The following is a 14,716-nucleotide window of genomic DNA, read 5'->3' as shown; positions in this document are numbered from 1 at the left end:
GGTTTTCTAATGAGCAGAAACTAGCGAAGTGGCAAAAAATATGCCTGAAGTTGCTCAGACCCCCTCCACTCCTTTTGCACGTCCACTTCAGGAAGGCTCCATTGGCCTCGCCGACCTGACATAATTACTGTTGTTTGTCGGATGCCATGCAGGCTTTAATTAAAGCCCAGGTATTAAGCACAAAGAGAGGAAAGGTTTGGAAGCAAAAGAGAGGAAAATAAGGTTGTCTTCTTCCTCTTGTCAAAATAAAACCAAAGGCATTGATGAGATGTGATGCAGCGAGGGAGGGCTGTGATACACACACATGGTGCCAGGTTGCTTTTTGGCCATGAAGCATTCATTTAGGTTCTTTGTTGAAAGGAGAGCAGCCATAAGGAGGGAGGGAGAGAGAGAGAGAGAGAGAGAGAGAGAGAGAGAGAGAGAGAGAGAGAGAGAGAGAGAGAGAGAGAGAGAGAGAGAGAGAGAGAGAGAGGGAGGATGTGGGAGAGCCGGACATGGATGAGAAGGCAGACAGGGCCAGTACGGCTGTGATTATCAAAGCATTGTGACTCTTCTGTATTCTGACTGGACTCGGCGGTAAACAACCGTCTGGAAACGTCTTGACTGACTCATCTTCCCTGTCTGTAGAGCACAGTGAACTAGCGTGTCAGGCTATATGTCACAGCGGGTACCCCGTAAATACAAGCTGACGACTGGATAATTACCAGCTGGGTAATTACAAGCAGGGGGGGGGGGGGGGGGGAGTAGGCTCTGATACTTAACACTTGGCATCTCAAGATTGTGGAAGTGTTTCAACACAGCCAGAAAACAGGGCAGGAAATCCACTGGTGTTGGCAGTCTATGGGTTCACACCGGGGACCCAAGCCTTGCCTATGCCTTGCCTTTACCCACGCTTTTAAATAGGCGTCCGTTTTAGTCAACGAGGCTGTGTACACCGTGCGCCTGAGCGTGAACCCTACGTGTACCCACGCCTTGCCTGACCTGCGCCGATTTTATCGTTTAGGCGTGAGTTCTATTTTCAAGCCGACTAGGCGCGTGCAGGCAGGTTTCTTCTGTCAAGCCATGAAAGAAAACAGTGTTGAGCAGAGAGAGAGAGAGAGATTGACGGGTGGCTATCACGCGGGGCTTTCTCCCTGTCTGCAAACAAATCTCCATGAGCGAGAATAAAGACCGAAGAAGCAAGATGGACAATGTTGTTGTGCCAGCACATATTCTTGCAAGATTACCTCTCTAAAATGTCCGACTATAGTCAGACCTGGTTATACATATCCAGCATCAATAGAACATTAAATATATCAGATTTATTTGACCTACCCTACCCATGATAATTCGAGAGGCGCTTGTGACTCGGCTCCAGGTTCAGCGTGCAAAGGCGTGCGGTGTGATCGGTTCACGCCCAGCTCAAGGTCTGCAGGCGTAGGCGTGGGTTGAGTTGAGGCAAGGCAAGGCGTAGGTTCCCTGTGTCTGTGTGAACGTAGCGTAAGGTAATACAAATCTAAATGACCAGTTATATTCACACTAATGCAGTCAAATCTGCTCACGAGACGCAACTCAGGATATCCGCCGCAGTTCACCGATGGTCCATTTGATAGAAACTTTAATGATAAACAACCAAATAATAATAGTCACTCTCTTGGATTTGAGCTGATGCAAACACATCATATGTTCCAACATGATGCCAAGTCGGCAGTCATCACAACATGAGCATCTCTGTCCAGATTTCCAGAGGCATTTTAAGAATAGGCTATTATTTCATGAGTCTGTCTTTTGTTCAAAGACTAGCCTACGGCGTAAATGGTAGGCCGCACTTCCAGAGGCTCCAATGGGGAAAAGCCAGGATGTGTGTAGATCGTGAGGGCAGACTCGGACGTGACGAGAGGGAATGGGAAAAGTGGGGTGAAAGAGGGAGGATGAGTATCTGTGTCGGTGTTGAACGTGATCGTTACGATCGACGTCCAATCATTCACTTTGCTTGCTTCTTTTCATCAAAGATGTGCCACCGCCAGCTCGTATTCACGCGCGCGCACGGTTTCCCACCTTGCAGCAAACGGTTGCGCTCGATTTGGAATCGATTTCAAACACACTTTAAAAGCGAATACATAACAAATCCCATAATAATGACTGGCTTTCATTATGTGTCGGGTTGAAACTGATTCGGGGCAGATCGTGCCCACCTGTTACCCGGAGCTGTAAATTGCTTTTTTTTTTTGCGGGCGTCTTACTCGCCACGTAAGGCAACGCTGTTGGGTCAAAGGCAAAGCGAAGACCTGCGCTGGAGGAATTGAATTGTCGATATCAATTTCATGGGACGATTTGAAGAGTTGAGTGAGAGCTCGGGGGTGCGTGGAGAGCGAGATGAGAAGATGGCTGGGGGGCTAACCGAGGGGCACGGTGCCACCGGGGAGGATGAGGATGGCTATTAGAGACGGGTCAGTGTGACACAGGAATCCTAAATTGGCTTCCATTACTTGTGACTAGATTGGGTTGCTGCACGGTGCTTTGTTTCTTACAGCGGGGTTAACTCCCTTCATCTGACACAGTCAAAGAAGCACATGGGGGGGAATTCATACGCGTGGGATAGAAAATACGATCTCACACATATCCGAAAACTGTCAACAGACATTCATTTGGTTTGACAGTTATTGAGAGTTGATTTGAGTTCGGTTGTGTCATGATGTCATCAGAAGGTATTAAGGCTCTTTTGAGATGAGCACGTCCTGCGCAGATTCCACCAGCGCCTTGCTTGCCCCCGTTGTATGGAATTATTTACCTATCTAAATGCAAGAGGTCGTTCAAGCAATTTGAGAGCATGATTTATCAATTCCACGTTCAGATTTTGGACCCTTGGACTCAAAAAGCCCCCGCGTGTGCTTACATTTGCTCTGCTTGTCCTCAAACTGTGCTCTCACACTCAAAAGTTTTCTGCTTGGACAGATTTCCTGCACTCGTACTCAAAAATCCCCTGCTCACACTTACATTCACTCTGTTCACGCTTAAACTCGGTGCCTGCATGCAAATGTCCTCCCCTCCCCCTTCAAACTGCTTCTGTGCGCTCTTGAAACTTCTGCTCTTGGATATCTTCTCTCCTCTCAGATTTGTTGTGCAACAATCCTGTCAGAAATCCACAGCCAATAGAATGCCAGGATAGTGTCATATGATTGCTGGGTTGGGGATCATGTGACACTATCCTGGCATTCTTATTGGTTGTGGGTTTCTGATAGGGTTGTGTCACAGAAAATCCAAGCGCAGACAAAAGATCCAAGAGGAGAAATTCCAAGAGAGAGCACACTCAGTTTGAATGGAGAGGGCAGACATTTGAATGGAAGCACAGAGTTTGACCACAATCAGAGAAGATCTAAGCGTGAGCAGGGGATATTTTAATGTGAGTGCATGGAATCTGTCCATAAAGAAAAGTTTTGAGCGCGAGCGTAAAGTTTTGAGCGTGAGCGTATAGTTTAACGACAAGCAGAGTAAATCTGAGCACAGGCGGGGGCTTTTTGAGTCCAAGGGTCCAAAATTTGAATGTGAAATTGATAAATGATGCTCTCAAATTTCTTGAACAATCTCTTGCATTATGATAGGTAAATAATTCCATACCGTTGCATGATGGTTAGAAAAGTTGTCCGACTTGCTCCGACTGCGTGAGCCACGGCACTCTCGTGAGAGCGAGGCGGGCGCAGATTTGGAGCGAGGCGCCACAGTTGCTCCCCACCAACTGCGCCCGACTGCGGATGACAGAGGATGACGAGAAACGCATCAAGCTGAGCGCGCCCATTGGTTCAACACAGGTGCATCACAAACCCACAGTGAAGTGTAGAAACTTCCATTTTATATCTATTCCAAGCTGTCACTCCATATTTTACATAAATACCACCTGTAATGCCTACATTAAAATAAAGAATCTGAAGGGCTGGGTCATTTGAGCAGTGAGTGTGGGTGGCGCTAATGCATGTTTTAATTTGTTTACAAACCCGCTGTTAAACAAAACTGTAGAAGAAGAAAAGCAGCAGTGGGTGTTCGACTTGTTGACGCCTCGCCTGACTGCGCTCGCCTGCTCTCGTCTCGGCAGTCAACTCAAACCAGCCTATTGACTCATTGTGTACACAGTGTTGTGACATCACTGGTCCACCCTTAACTCAAGTCGACTCTCAATACCTATCAAACTAAACGAATCTCTGCAAAATAGTTGACCGTTTTCGGGATATGTTGTGAGATCGTGTGCAAAATAAATCAGCGTTGTTTTTCGGTGAAATGCCCCTTTTAAAGAGGAGTCTATTATTCAATTGTTCTCGCTATCAATTCCCTGCCATTCATGTTGTGGCCGGATAACTTTTCCCCGGGAGGGAATCCAAAGTTTTGGAAAAGCAAACGACGAGTCGGAGCTGTGGTGATGAGATACTATTTAACGCTGGATTAGAGGCCTAATCCACGGTTAATCCCCCTGAGAGAGGGTAAATTGCCAAGTGTCAGTTTTGCATCCTGCTAAAACATGCAAATTACAACGGCACTGCTTTGTTTTCCACTTAGCCCATTTCTCCTCTTCCACCCGTGTAACCGCCGCCATTCAACTGTTATTGTTTCATTATGGACCGAGAAGGTGCAGCATAACACAAGCACAATTGTAAACCGGCGAACCTCGTAAACAATGCAAACAAACGCCAAAGAAGAAGCAATGCCGCTTTCAATATCCATGGCAATTTCCATTTTTATTGCTGCATCATATGCTAATGTCTGAGCAAGAGATGTATTCCCATACGAGGCTGTTGCTTTCATGAACGTGAATAATTACGGGGCGTAAAAAGTCTGCTTCCGTTTGAAATGTCAAAATATATTTCTCTGGGCGTTATTATTAAGGCTCAATGAAATAATCATGCCAGTTAATGGATTTATTACGGAGGTGCGTTACCTCGAAGGGATTGGGTGGCACAGGTATTAGATTCATATCTCTTCTCTCTTTTTTTTTTTGTGTTTTTTTTTTAACACAGCGCTTTAAGAAATGAGACCTAAACTCAATTAATTTCAAAATGATCCGGGGATATGTGAAGTGTATTACAATTTTCTTGCCTACTCTTAATCATTTTGTCATTATCACTATTAATGTTAATATTCATCCCTCCTCTCTCTCTCTCTCTCTCCTCTCTCTCTCTCTCTCTATCCCCTCCCTCTCTCTTTCCCTCTCCCTCCTCTCTGTTGTACAGGTCTTCTGTCTTTCTGAGAGAGGGAGTATACTTCCTCGTCTGCGTCGTCACGGGATACGGTTGTCAGGGGGGCCATGAGTAGTTGCCGGGGCGGCAGTCTCCAAAACCCGTCGATGTGGAACACCTAAAAAGATGTGGACCGGACTCTCTGCCGTGCTGCAAGCTCAGCTGTGATCGCCGTGGAGACGCCCTTTCGCTGACCTTTCTCTGGACTCACTGCGGCCCGCCCGCACGCTCGCTCGCTCGCCCCCCTCACCTGCAGCCCGCGCCCCGTTTGAGGCTGCTCCTCCTCTCCTCCTCTCCTCCTCTCCTCCGCTCCTCTCCTCCTCCGCTCCTCCTCCGCTCCTCTCCTCTCCTCCGCCGAGGCGACCTCAGACGACCCTAGTCCGAACCATGGCCAGCAGACTCCGCCCCTCCGCCCCGTCTCCCTCCCTGCTGCTCTCCCTGCTGCTCCCCGCACTGTTGCTCCTGCGCCTGCCCGGCGTGGTGAAGGGGGACTGCTGGCTGATAGAGGGGGACAAAGGCTACGTCTGGCTGGCTATCTGCAGTCAGAACCAGCCTCCGTACGAGACCATCCCCCAGCACATCAACAACACGGTCAGTAATAGAACCTATATCTCCCCCGCCAGAGGCGCCTTTAACATTGTATGTATTCATGCGCGTGAAGCTGTGATGGTGTCAGCAAGAGCACGTGCCATTCACTTGATGATGATGATGATGATAATAATCATGATGAAGATGACGTTGAATGACAAAGGCAACAGTGATTATGATGTTGTGGTGTGTGTGTGTGTGTGTGTGTGTGTGTGTGGGGGGGGGGGGGTGGTATGGTATGTATGTAGATCTTATGTAAAGTGAGGGGACCAGATTTGCTCCCAAATTTAGGTTACTGTGACCCGGCTCATCTGTCCTGCCCTGTCCTCTGGTCAAGTCTCAGGCACAGACTGGAGCAAATGATGTCAAGTGTGGTTTGTTTGTGAGACTGTTCAGCTCAGTTACAGCTGTGGACCTTCACTGTGGCTGTCAGAGGGTTGCGTTACATCACCTGCCCTCTCTTCTGCTCTCCTCCTCAGGTCCATGACCCTCTCTTCTGCTCTCCTCCTCAGGTCCATGACCCTCTCTTCTGCTCTCCTCCTCAGGTCCATGACCCTCTCTTCTGCTCTCCTCCTCAGGTCCATGACCCTCTCTTCTGCTCTCCTCCTCAGGTCCATGACCCTCTCTTCTGCTCTCCTCCTCAGGTCCATGACCTGAGGCTGAACGAGAACAAGCTGAAGGCGGTGCTCTTCACTTCCATGTACCGCTTCACAAACCTGACCGACCTCAATCTCACCAAGAACGAGATCAGCTACATCGAGGACGGGGCCTTCGCTGGACAAGCCAACCTACAGGTCTGCAAGCCAGGAGCACTTCTCCGGGTTTCCCCTCATGCCCATTTAATCTCCCGCAGTTAGATGTTAATAGCCTATAGGCTACTTTTATTCTTTTTCCTTTTTTTTCCCTCGTTCTTTTTTTTTTACATACAGAAGAAAAGAATACGGTATGAGACGAGAAGAAGAAAAGAAAATATCCAATACAATAATAGACATATTAAACTAAACTTTACTGTATAAAATCCATTGGGAATCCGGAAACTTACCAAATTCCAGGTAGACAAGACCTTGATGAAATTGTTCTACAGCGCTTTCATTGAATCGGTGATCACCTTCTCTATTGCTTGCTGGTATGGCAGCCTCGACATCAAGAATAGGAACTCCCTAGGGAGAATCGTGAAAACGGCTTCTAAAATAGCCGGAATCCATTTTAGGAGCCTAGACCACATTTTCAACCTGCAGTTGCTGAAAAAAGCAAGGGCTATCTGCTCAGACAATGCCCATCCGCTGTGCTCTGAATATGAGCTGCTTCCATCTGGCCTTCGTCTTCGTGCTCCCTTGGCCAAGAAAAATAGATATAGGAATTCCTTTGTGCCTGCTTCGATTCGAGCTTTAAATGCTACTTAAGAGAACATACAGTAATGTAACATCCATTTGATGTTTTTATTTATTTATGTTCTACCATACAATAGTTATATTGTAGCATTTACTTTCTGTAATATGTAGCGCTGTGTGGCTAAGTCTCCTTCTTAGACTGCCTTGCATTTTGCACTTATCGGTCTCTAATGCACTTTAAACTACACTGGCACTTTTGAACTGAACTTACTTTGCACTATGTCGTGGTCTATTGTGTCTCCATTTTGTGTTTATGGTTTTATGGTCTTTTATGGTTTTTATAGTTTTATGGTCTATTTGTGTCTGCACTTTGTTTTCATGTTTTTATTTCGAGTCTTGTGTGATTTTATGACTGTTTTGTTTTTTGCTCTGCTGCAACCCAAAGTGCCCTTCTGGGACATATGAATAAACTTGAACTTGAACTTGAACTTGAACTTGATCGCTTTCCAAAAGTTCACAGTACTGCTAAAACAAATCCCACTGAGGCAACCCATGCAAAAAAAAAAAACACGTATCCCAATGTAAACTGACTTGATTGGATAAAAGCATCCCCCAAACTGAATTTGTGTTATGTTATGTCATCTCCTACTCGTTCTGGTGACATCATTCACCTTATATGGACTAATAATTTGAGGCATCTCGTCATACGAGCCATACTTTTCACAACCCAGTTTAGGTGAAACTACACCCACGGCCGCATGACCCAACAGGGCCGCTCTGCTAGCTTAGCAAGGTAGCAAAACGCTCACCTTAAAAGTTGTTTATTAACCGAATCTTTGCCCTAACCGCAACATTAAACCTTCAGAATGCTGAACGTCAATTGTAACTTCAAACAGATATGATTTGTTCACCTTTTTGTGATCATCCATTTACAGATAGTTTTTTACGCCCTTCTACTGCAGACTGCCTGCAATGCGACTGCGCTCAAGTCAACCTCCACTCTGAAATACAGTACATGGTCACCCTGTTATTTTGCGGTGCATTGATACAGTCGATTGTCGCAAAATCCAAATGCAGCATCATTATGGTCATGGACTTATTTTTCTCAGATCACCATCACTGTTTAAAAATTAAAATTTCATAGTAACGTTAAATTGCTGTGTGGGTGACACTCTTCACCCCCCAATATACTACTACTATAGAATCAGAGATGATTGCTTTTAAAAGCCAAGAAAAAAACAATGTTAATATCTGTTTTACTACTTAAACAATGTCATATTATATGCATAAAGTCGTATATCTCCATGTAATGAATGTGTCATATTATGCATAAAGTGTATATATCCGCTCTGCTGCATAATGGGCGATCTTCATGTTTCCCCAAGTATTTTCCAAGCTTGCCAGCTTCGGTGCGAGCGAGGGGAAGTGACGTGACACATGGGGGCGTGGTTTCACTAAACTGGGTTGCGAAAAGTATACACGCATGACGCATCCCGTCCCCGTTTACCGCATGGATGCATTGTTTACCACTGCCTTGGTCCATTCGGGTCCTTTCCTTGATACATGGTCGGCTAATAAAGTGCCTGATGAAAAATGAAGGTTAAAATACGTTCATATAGACTAGAGAATGTAATTAATATAATGTTTTCTCATTAATGATACATAATTTCACCCGCCCGCACCTCATCCGCTATTAATCAGAATGTTTATTTTTATGATGCGGAGCGGGATATACGCGGTCAACGCGGTTATAACTGCGGCCCGTGCATCTCTAGAATGTATGTAGTCCCTGTGAAATCAATCCCATCAAGGTCAATCAAAAAATAAAAATAAAAATAAAAAAATAAATACTGACTCATCGTTATAGCCTACTTTAAAGCTCCCCGCCCGACAAACGTGAAAGAGCATGGTGGAGTGGGGCACCGTGGCGCAGTGGTAGTGCACGCTGTCGCCTCACAGCTAGAAGTTCCTGGGTTCGATTCCCACCTGGGACGCTGTGAGGAGTGCGCGCCCGTCCGCATGTCCTCGAGTCCCAAAAGGGCCTTTCTGTGTGGAGTTTGCATGTTCTCTCTGTGCCCCCTGGGAGTTTCCTTCATATAGGAACCCCTCACCAAAAACATGCATTATCCTGGTCGCTGAAGTGGTGCCTCCTCTGGTCGTTCGGGGCGCCTGTTCAGAGGGAGGGAAACTCATTGGAATAGCGTGATCCTCCCATGTGCTATGTCCTACCGGTGAAGCTTCCCCTGTCAGGTGAAAAGAAGCGGCTGGCTAACTGTCCATGTCTCGGAGGAAGCATGGAGCCACTTTCGGCTCTCCCCAGATCGTCAGAGGATGGCGCAGCAAACAGGATAAACAAATTAAAATGAATACTAATGGGGGATCAAAATGGGATAAAACAAATGGGGAGTGGGGGGGTAGCGTGGTGGAGGTTAAAACAAATCTGAACTTAGATTTTGGGCTCAAGATTAGTACAAAAATACCCAGGAAAAAAAAACACAAAAGAAAAAAATCTCAGGCTCCCAGCGTAGAAATATGCAGGAAAAGGTGGCATTCTAAATAGGTGTGTGACATCACAAGAGGAGTGACATCACAAGAGGGATTGTGTTCTGCTGGGGCTGACAAAGGGATGCAAAGTCATGGAGAGTGAAAAAGGTGACAGATACCAGGGCAGACATGAGACCACTAAGAAATCCTCCTGTTTTAGGATGAAAAGGGTGACTGTCACCTAAAGGTGACTAGTTTGCATCCCTCCGCATCTCCTCACAAGAGGGAGTTAAATGAAATGGAACAGTGCCCCCTGCAGGTTACAAAAACGAGTATATACGTGATTTAAAAAAAACTTTTTTTACCCAAATCCCATACCCCTCCCACATACTAATGCAATGTGCTCTCCAAGATGCACCATGCTCTTTCAATGTTAAATAATTTCAAATCAACACAGTCCCCAAAAAACTGTAAAATAGCAACATTTTGGACCAACGTTGCTATGTTACAATTTCGGCTCCAAAATTGTAAAATGGTAAAAATTTTAGGGTTAGGGGTAGGGTCTGGGGAGAGGTTAGGTTCAGGGTTAGGGTCTGGGTTAGGGTTAGGTTTGGGGGGTGGGAGAGGTTAGGTTAGAGGGGTCCCCGGTGTCAGAGACCCCCGGAAAAAAAAAAACTTTGCCATTCTCACTCTACATTCTCTCTACACTCTTGCTGTCTCAGGTTCTGCAGCTGGGCTACAACAAGCTGACCAACCTGAGTGAGGGCATGCTGAGAGGCTTGGGTCGCATGCAGTGCCTCTTCCTCCAGCACAACGTCATCGAGGTCATCGCCACCAACGCCCTGTGGGAGTGCCCCAGCCTCAGCAGCCTGGACCTCTCCTCCAACAAGCTGGCCCGCCTCGACCCGTCCACCTTCACCGTGCTCAACCGGCTGATGGTGTGCGAGCTCGCCGGCAACCCGTTCCACTGTGGCTGTGAGCTGTTCAGCTTTCTCACTTGGCTGGAGGCGTTCAACAACGTCACCCACACCTACGACCGGCTCCAGTGCGACACGCCCCGGGAGATGTCCGGCTACCCGCTCCTGAGCCCGCTGCCCGGGCACGGGAGGAACGCACGCTCCGTCCTGTCGTCCATCTGTCGGGACGGCATGATCATCCCGGGGATACCGTCGCTGCGGCCGGACATAGACGACGGCTCGGGGATGGGCTCGGAGATACACGGCCTCTATCACCAGCCCACCGCGTCCTCCACCGCCGACCCCAACTACAGCCATCAGATATCCATCAAGCTTCAGACGGTCTCGCTCAACGCCGCCACCCTGTTGGTGCACATCCCACGGCCGTACAGCAAGATGTACATCCTGTCCCAGTACAACTACACCTTTGTCGCGGACATCAGGCCCCTGAAGAACAAGAAGGAGGTCATCACCCTGGACAAGCTGAAGCCTCACACCAACTACACCTTCTGCGTGGCGTCGGCGAGCAAGTCCCAGCGCTACAACCACACGTGTCTGTTCTTTGCCACGCGGGCGACGGGCCCGGAGGACCAGCGCACCAATCCGTCCACCACCACCCACTACATCATGACCATCCTGGGCTGCCTGTTTGGCATGGTCATTGTGCTTGGGTTGGTCTACTACTTTCTCCGACGGCGACGCATCCAGGAGGAGAAGGAGAAGGCAATAAGCGTGAAGAAAACCATCCTGGAGATGAGGTATAAGCCTACTATAGACTTTTTGTGTGTGTGTGTGTGTGTGTGTGTGTGTGTGTGTGTGTGTGTGTGTGTGTGTGTGTGTGTGTGTGTGTGTGTGTGTGTGTGTGTGTGCGTGCGTGTGCGTGTGTGTGTGTGTGCACGTGTGATGTAATTAGTGTAGAGAGCTGAGAGGAAGACTATAACAGACACATGTTTTTTTCCCTTGAACATTAATTGTTTTGGAACCAGTACACATAAGTAACCGAGTGCATTATGGTTATTTGACCCAATAGACCAGAAATCTATTATGTCTGTACCTTGGTTATAATTGATTTCCTGGGAAACATTCATGCCGTAGGCATCATTGTTTGTTTATATTGCATTGTTTTTGTCTCATTTGTCTCATTTATTATTCTAAGTACATAAAACTACTCAATAACTTGAAAACTACCCCCCACTACCCGCCACCCCCCCAGCCGTACCCTTTATTGAGACTAATGGGCCACTCTATTTTTCATCTATATCCTTCCAAAGACCTTTAATTAACACGACAAGGATCCAGTGTCACCCCATGGCATCATTCAGAGGACATAATCAAACTCATTACATTTAATAAAAAACAAAACAAAATTATGCAATTATGATGTTCACCGTTTTTGTATACGTGTAGGATTGAGTAGAATAGATAGTGTAATAAATTTGAAAATCATAATTGTCTGTTTTGTTTGGTGTTAAGTACTTTGAACTATTCTCTAGGTATGGCCCGGAGGCAGCAGCAGCGGTGGCTAATGACCCAGGTGCCATGCAGCGTCTCCAGGAGCAGGCGCAGCAGCAGCACCACCATGCTGGGGGCGCAGGGGGGAAGCTGCCCCCCTCCGCTTCCTCCAGCACTGGCATGCTCCACGGCTCAGCCAACACCAGCTCCTCCCGCCTCTCCACCTTGCCTCAGGTGGAGAAAATGGCCACCGCCTTCTCTGAGGCCATGGGCAGTAAGGGCAACTACATGGATGTGAGGACAGGGGGAGTGGCAGGGGAGGGAGGGGTGGCAGTAGGAGGTGCAGGGGGAGGGGCGGAGGCGGTGGTGGATATGCGAGGCGGGGCCGAGAACGGGATGGAGGCCGGGGAGGACTCGGACGACGATGGCCGGGGCTCAGCGTCGGAGATCTCCACCATCGCCAAGGAGGTGGACAAGGTCAACCAGATCATCAACAACTGCATCGACGCCCTGAAGCTGGACGCCTCGGCTAATGTCGTGGCCACCAACGGCAACGGCCACCCTGTGTCCTCCTCCTCCCAGCCTCCGGCCTGCATCGCCTCCCACGCCCGTAACCTCCTGCCCCTCTCCCCGGGCCACCCCGGAGACCAGATCATGGCCTCCTCCCCTAAGGTGCACACGAAGCCCCACCCTCAGCCCCACCCACAGCCGCACGTCCAGCCTCATCCCCAACTCCACCAGCAGCCTCACCCGCCCTCTATGGCCCCGGTGCCCCTGGTCATGCCCCTGTCCGAGCGGCCGGGCATCAGCGGCGGGGGGTTCCTCTCCCCGCCCTACCGGGATCCACCCCCGGCCAACGCGGTGCGGCCCCTCCAGAGGCAGCTGAGTGCTGACACAGCGGTGGTGGTGAAGAACCGCTGCGCTGCTGCCCCATCCTCAGGCGGATCTGCCAAAAGTGCCCGGGTGTTCAGCGTGGACGTCCCTGACCAGCGCAGTGGCGACCCGTGCAAGTACCCCCCGGAGAAAGGCAGCCCCGTGGGCTGTGGTGGTGGAGGAGGAGGTGGAGGTGGTGGAGGAGGCGGCGGGGGCTGCAGTGGGAATGGGATGGGGAACGTCAACGGCGGTGGGGTGAGCATGAACGGAGGTGGTATGGGGTGTGGTAACGGGGGTGGAGGGGGGGCGCCAGGCACCGGGAAGCAGCAGCAGCAGCAGCACCACCTGGAGGTTCAGCCAGACTACCACAGTTCCGAGCACCGCCACTCCTTCCCAGCACTGTACTACGAGGGCGCCAGCGACTCGCCCTCGCCGGCCCAAAAGGCCTCGTTCCTCAAGCCGCTGGGGCGCACCAAGCGGGACGCCACGGCCGCCTACTCCCAGCTCTCGCCCTCTCGGCACCACAACTACAACTCGGGCTACTCCTCCAGTCCAGAGTATTCGTCGGAGAGCACGCTGCGCATCTGGGAGCGATTCCGGCCGTACAAGAAGAGCCCCCGCGAGGAAGCCTCCTACATAGCGGCGGGCCACGCCCTGCGCAAGAAGGTGCAGTTTGCTAAAGACGAGGACCTCCACGATATCCTGGACTACTGGAAGGGAGTGTCTGCCCAGCAGAAGCTGTGAGCCGAGGAAGCAGAGTGGAGGAAGGCGTAAGGGGGGGACGCTGTGAGGTCGGATGCAAAACAGCGGACTTGGAAAGTTAGATGTTTATGTAGCAGGACAGATGATGAGGGGATTCGTCTCGAGGTCTCAAATGAAAATGTGTTGTCGCTCACTGGATTCAGACTGAAAGGTATGTCGGGATGTTCCGTCGCAGTGTGTGGGAAGGTATTCAATGAGTAAGTCAATGCTCTTCTTTTGAGAAGTTCTTCCAGAGACTAAGCCGCGTTCACCCCAACACAGAGCGTTGAGGGATACAAATCACGCGGCTCAGCAGACTGCCTCACGCTGGGTACTTTGGTCCTGGCAGGCTTCCGTATAGACCAGCTGAATCCCTCTCTGATGAGCGTGTTAGAAAAGGTGGTGAAAAGCAGGTGTCTTCTACCTCATTACTGGTACACTGTCGCTCGGCTATCTCCCCATTCATGACTTAAGCCGCCGTCCCTCCCCTCTCTAATCCCCCATCCGACTGCCATTCACAAAACAATCATTCCAGTGCACTGCCAGCACCTGCTCTCCTATAGAAGCATCATGCAGGGAGATAATGAGCGCGCCGGATGAGGAATTAGGCGCGTTTGTTTTAGAATAGCCTGACTCTCTCTCTTCTCTTCGGGGGAGGAGGACATTAAGCGATACTTATCGGGCTAATTGTTCTTCCTGGTAATTAGTCGGTATACTGTAAGAGTAGGTCGGGGAGGCTGTGTGTAAAGCATGCTGATTGATTGGAAACACCTACAGGAGGTTACACGTGTTTTCGTGGCCGCGTGTGCATGTATTTGTATGCCGCTGTCTGTGTGTGTGTGAGTGTGAGTGAGTGGGTGCATGGCGTTGGGGGGGGCGGGGGGGTCCTCCATTCTTCTCAGTATCCTCCAAGGTAGCCAAGTGGATAGCTTAGTAAAGATGCTTTCCATATAGATAACAGTTGGGTAGCTGTGCGCGTGCGTGTGTGCGTGCGTGTGCGCGTGTTAGTGTGCGTGCGCGTGCGTGCGTACGTGTGCTAAGCTGCCTGCCTATCCAGATACTGTGAACTAAGCCGTTTCCAGACCCC

At 49.3% G+C, this 14,716-nt stretch overlaps 1 protein-coding gene across 1 annotated transcript; it reads left to right on the top strand.

Moving 5' to 3' along the window:
* Positions 1-5,591: 5,591 nt before the first annotated feature.
* LOC310775285 (protein phosphatase 1 regulatory subunit 29-like) lies at positions 5,592-13,632 on the top strand (the record flags this gene model as incomplete). The annotated part of the gene is made up of 4 exons (XM_083635421.1): positions 5,592-5,795; positions 6,437-6,586; positions 10,330-11,321; positions 12,057-13,632. The coding sequence occupies 4 exons, from the start codon at positions 5,592-5,594 to the stop codon at positions 13,630-13,632; spliced, it is 2,922 nt and encodes a 973-aa protein (XP_083491547.1).
* Between the last annotated feature and the right edge of the window lie 1,084 nt (positions 13,633-14,716).

The sequence above is a fragment of the Poromitra crassiceps genome, assembly GCF_964638095.1.
Source record: "Poromitra crassiceps genome assembly, chromosome: 4".
NCBI lineage: Eukaryota > Metazoa > Chordata > Actinopteri > Beryciformes > Melamphaidae > Poromitra > Poromitra crassiceps.
Note: the sequence above shows the minus strand (reverse complement) of the source record. Positions and strands in the feature narration are given on the sequence as shown.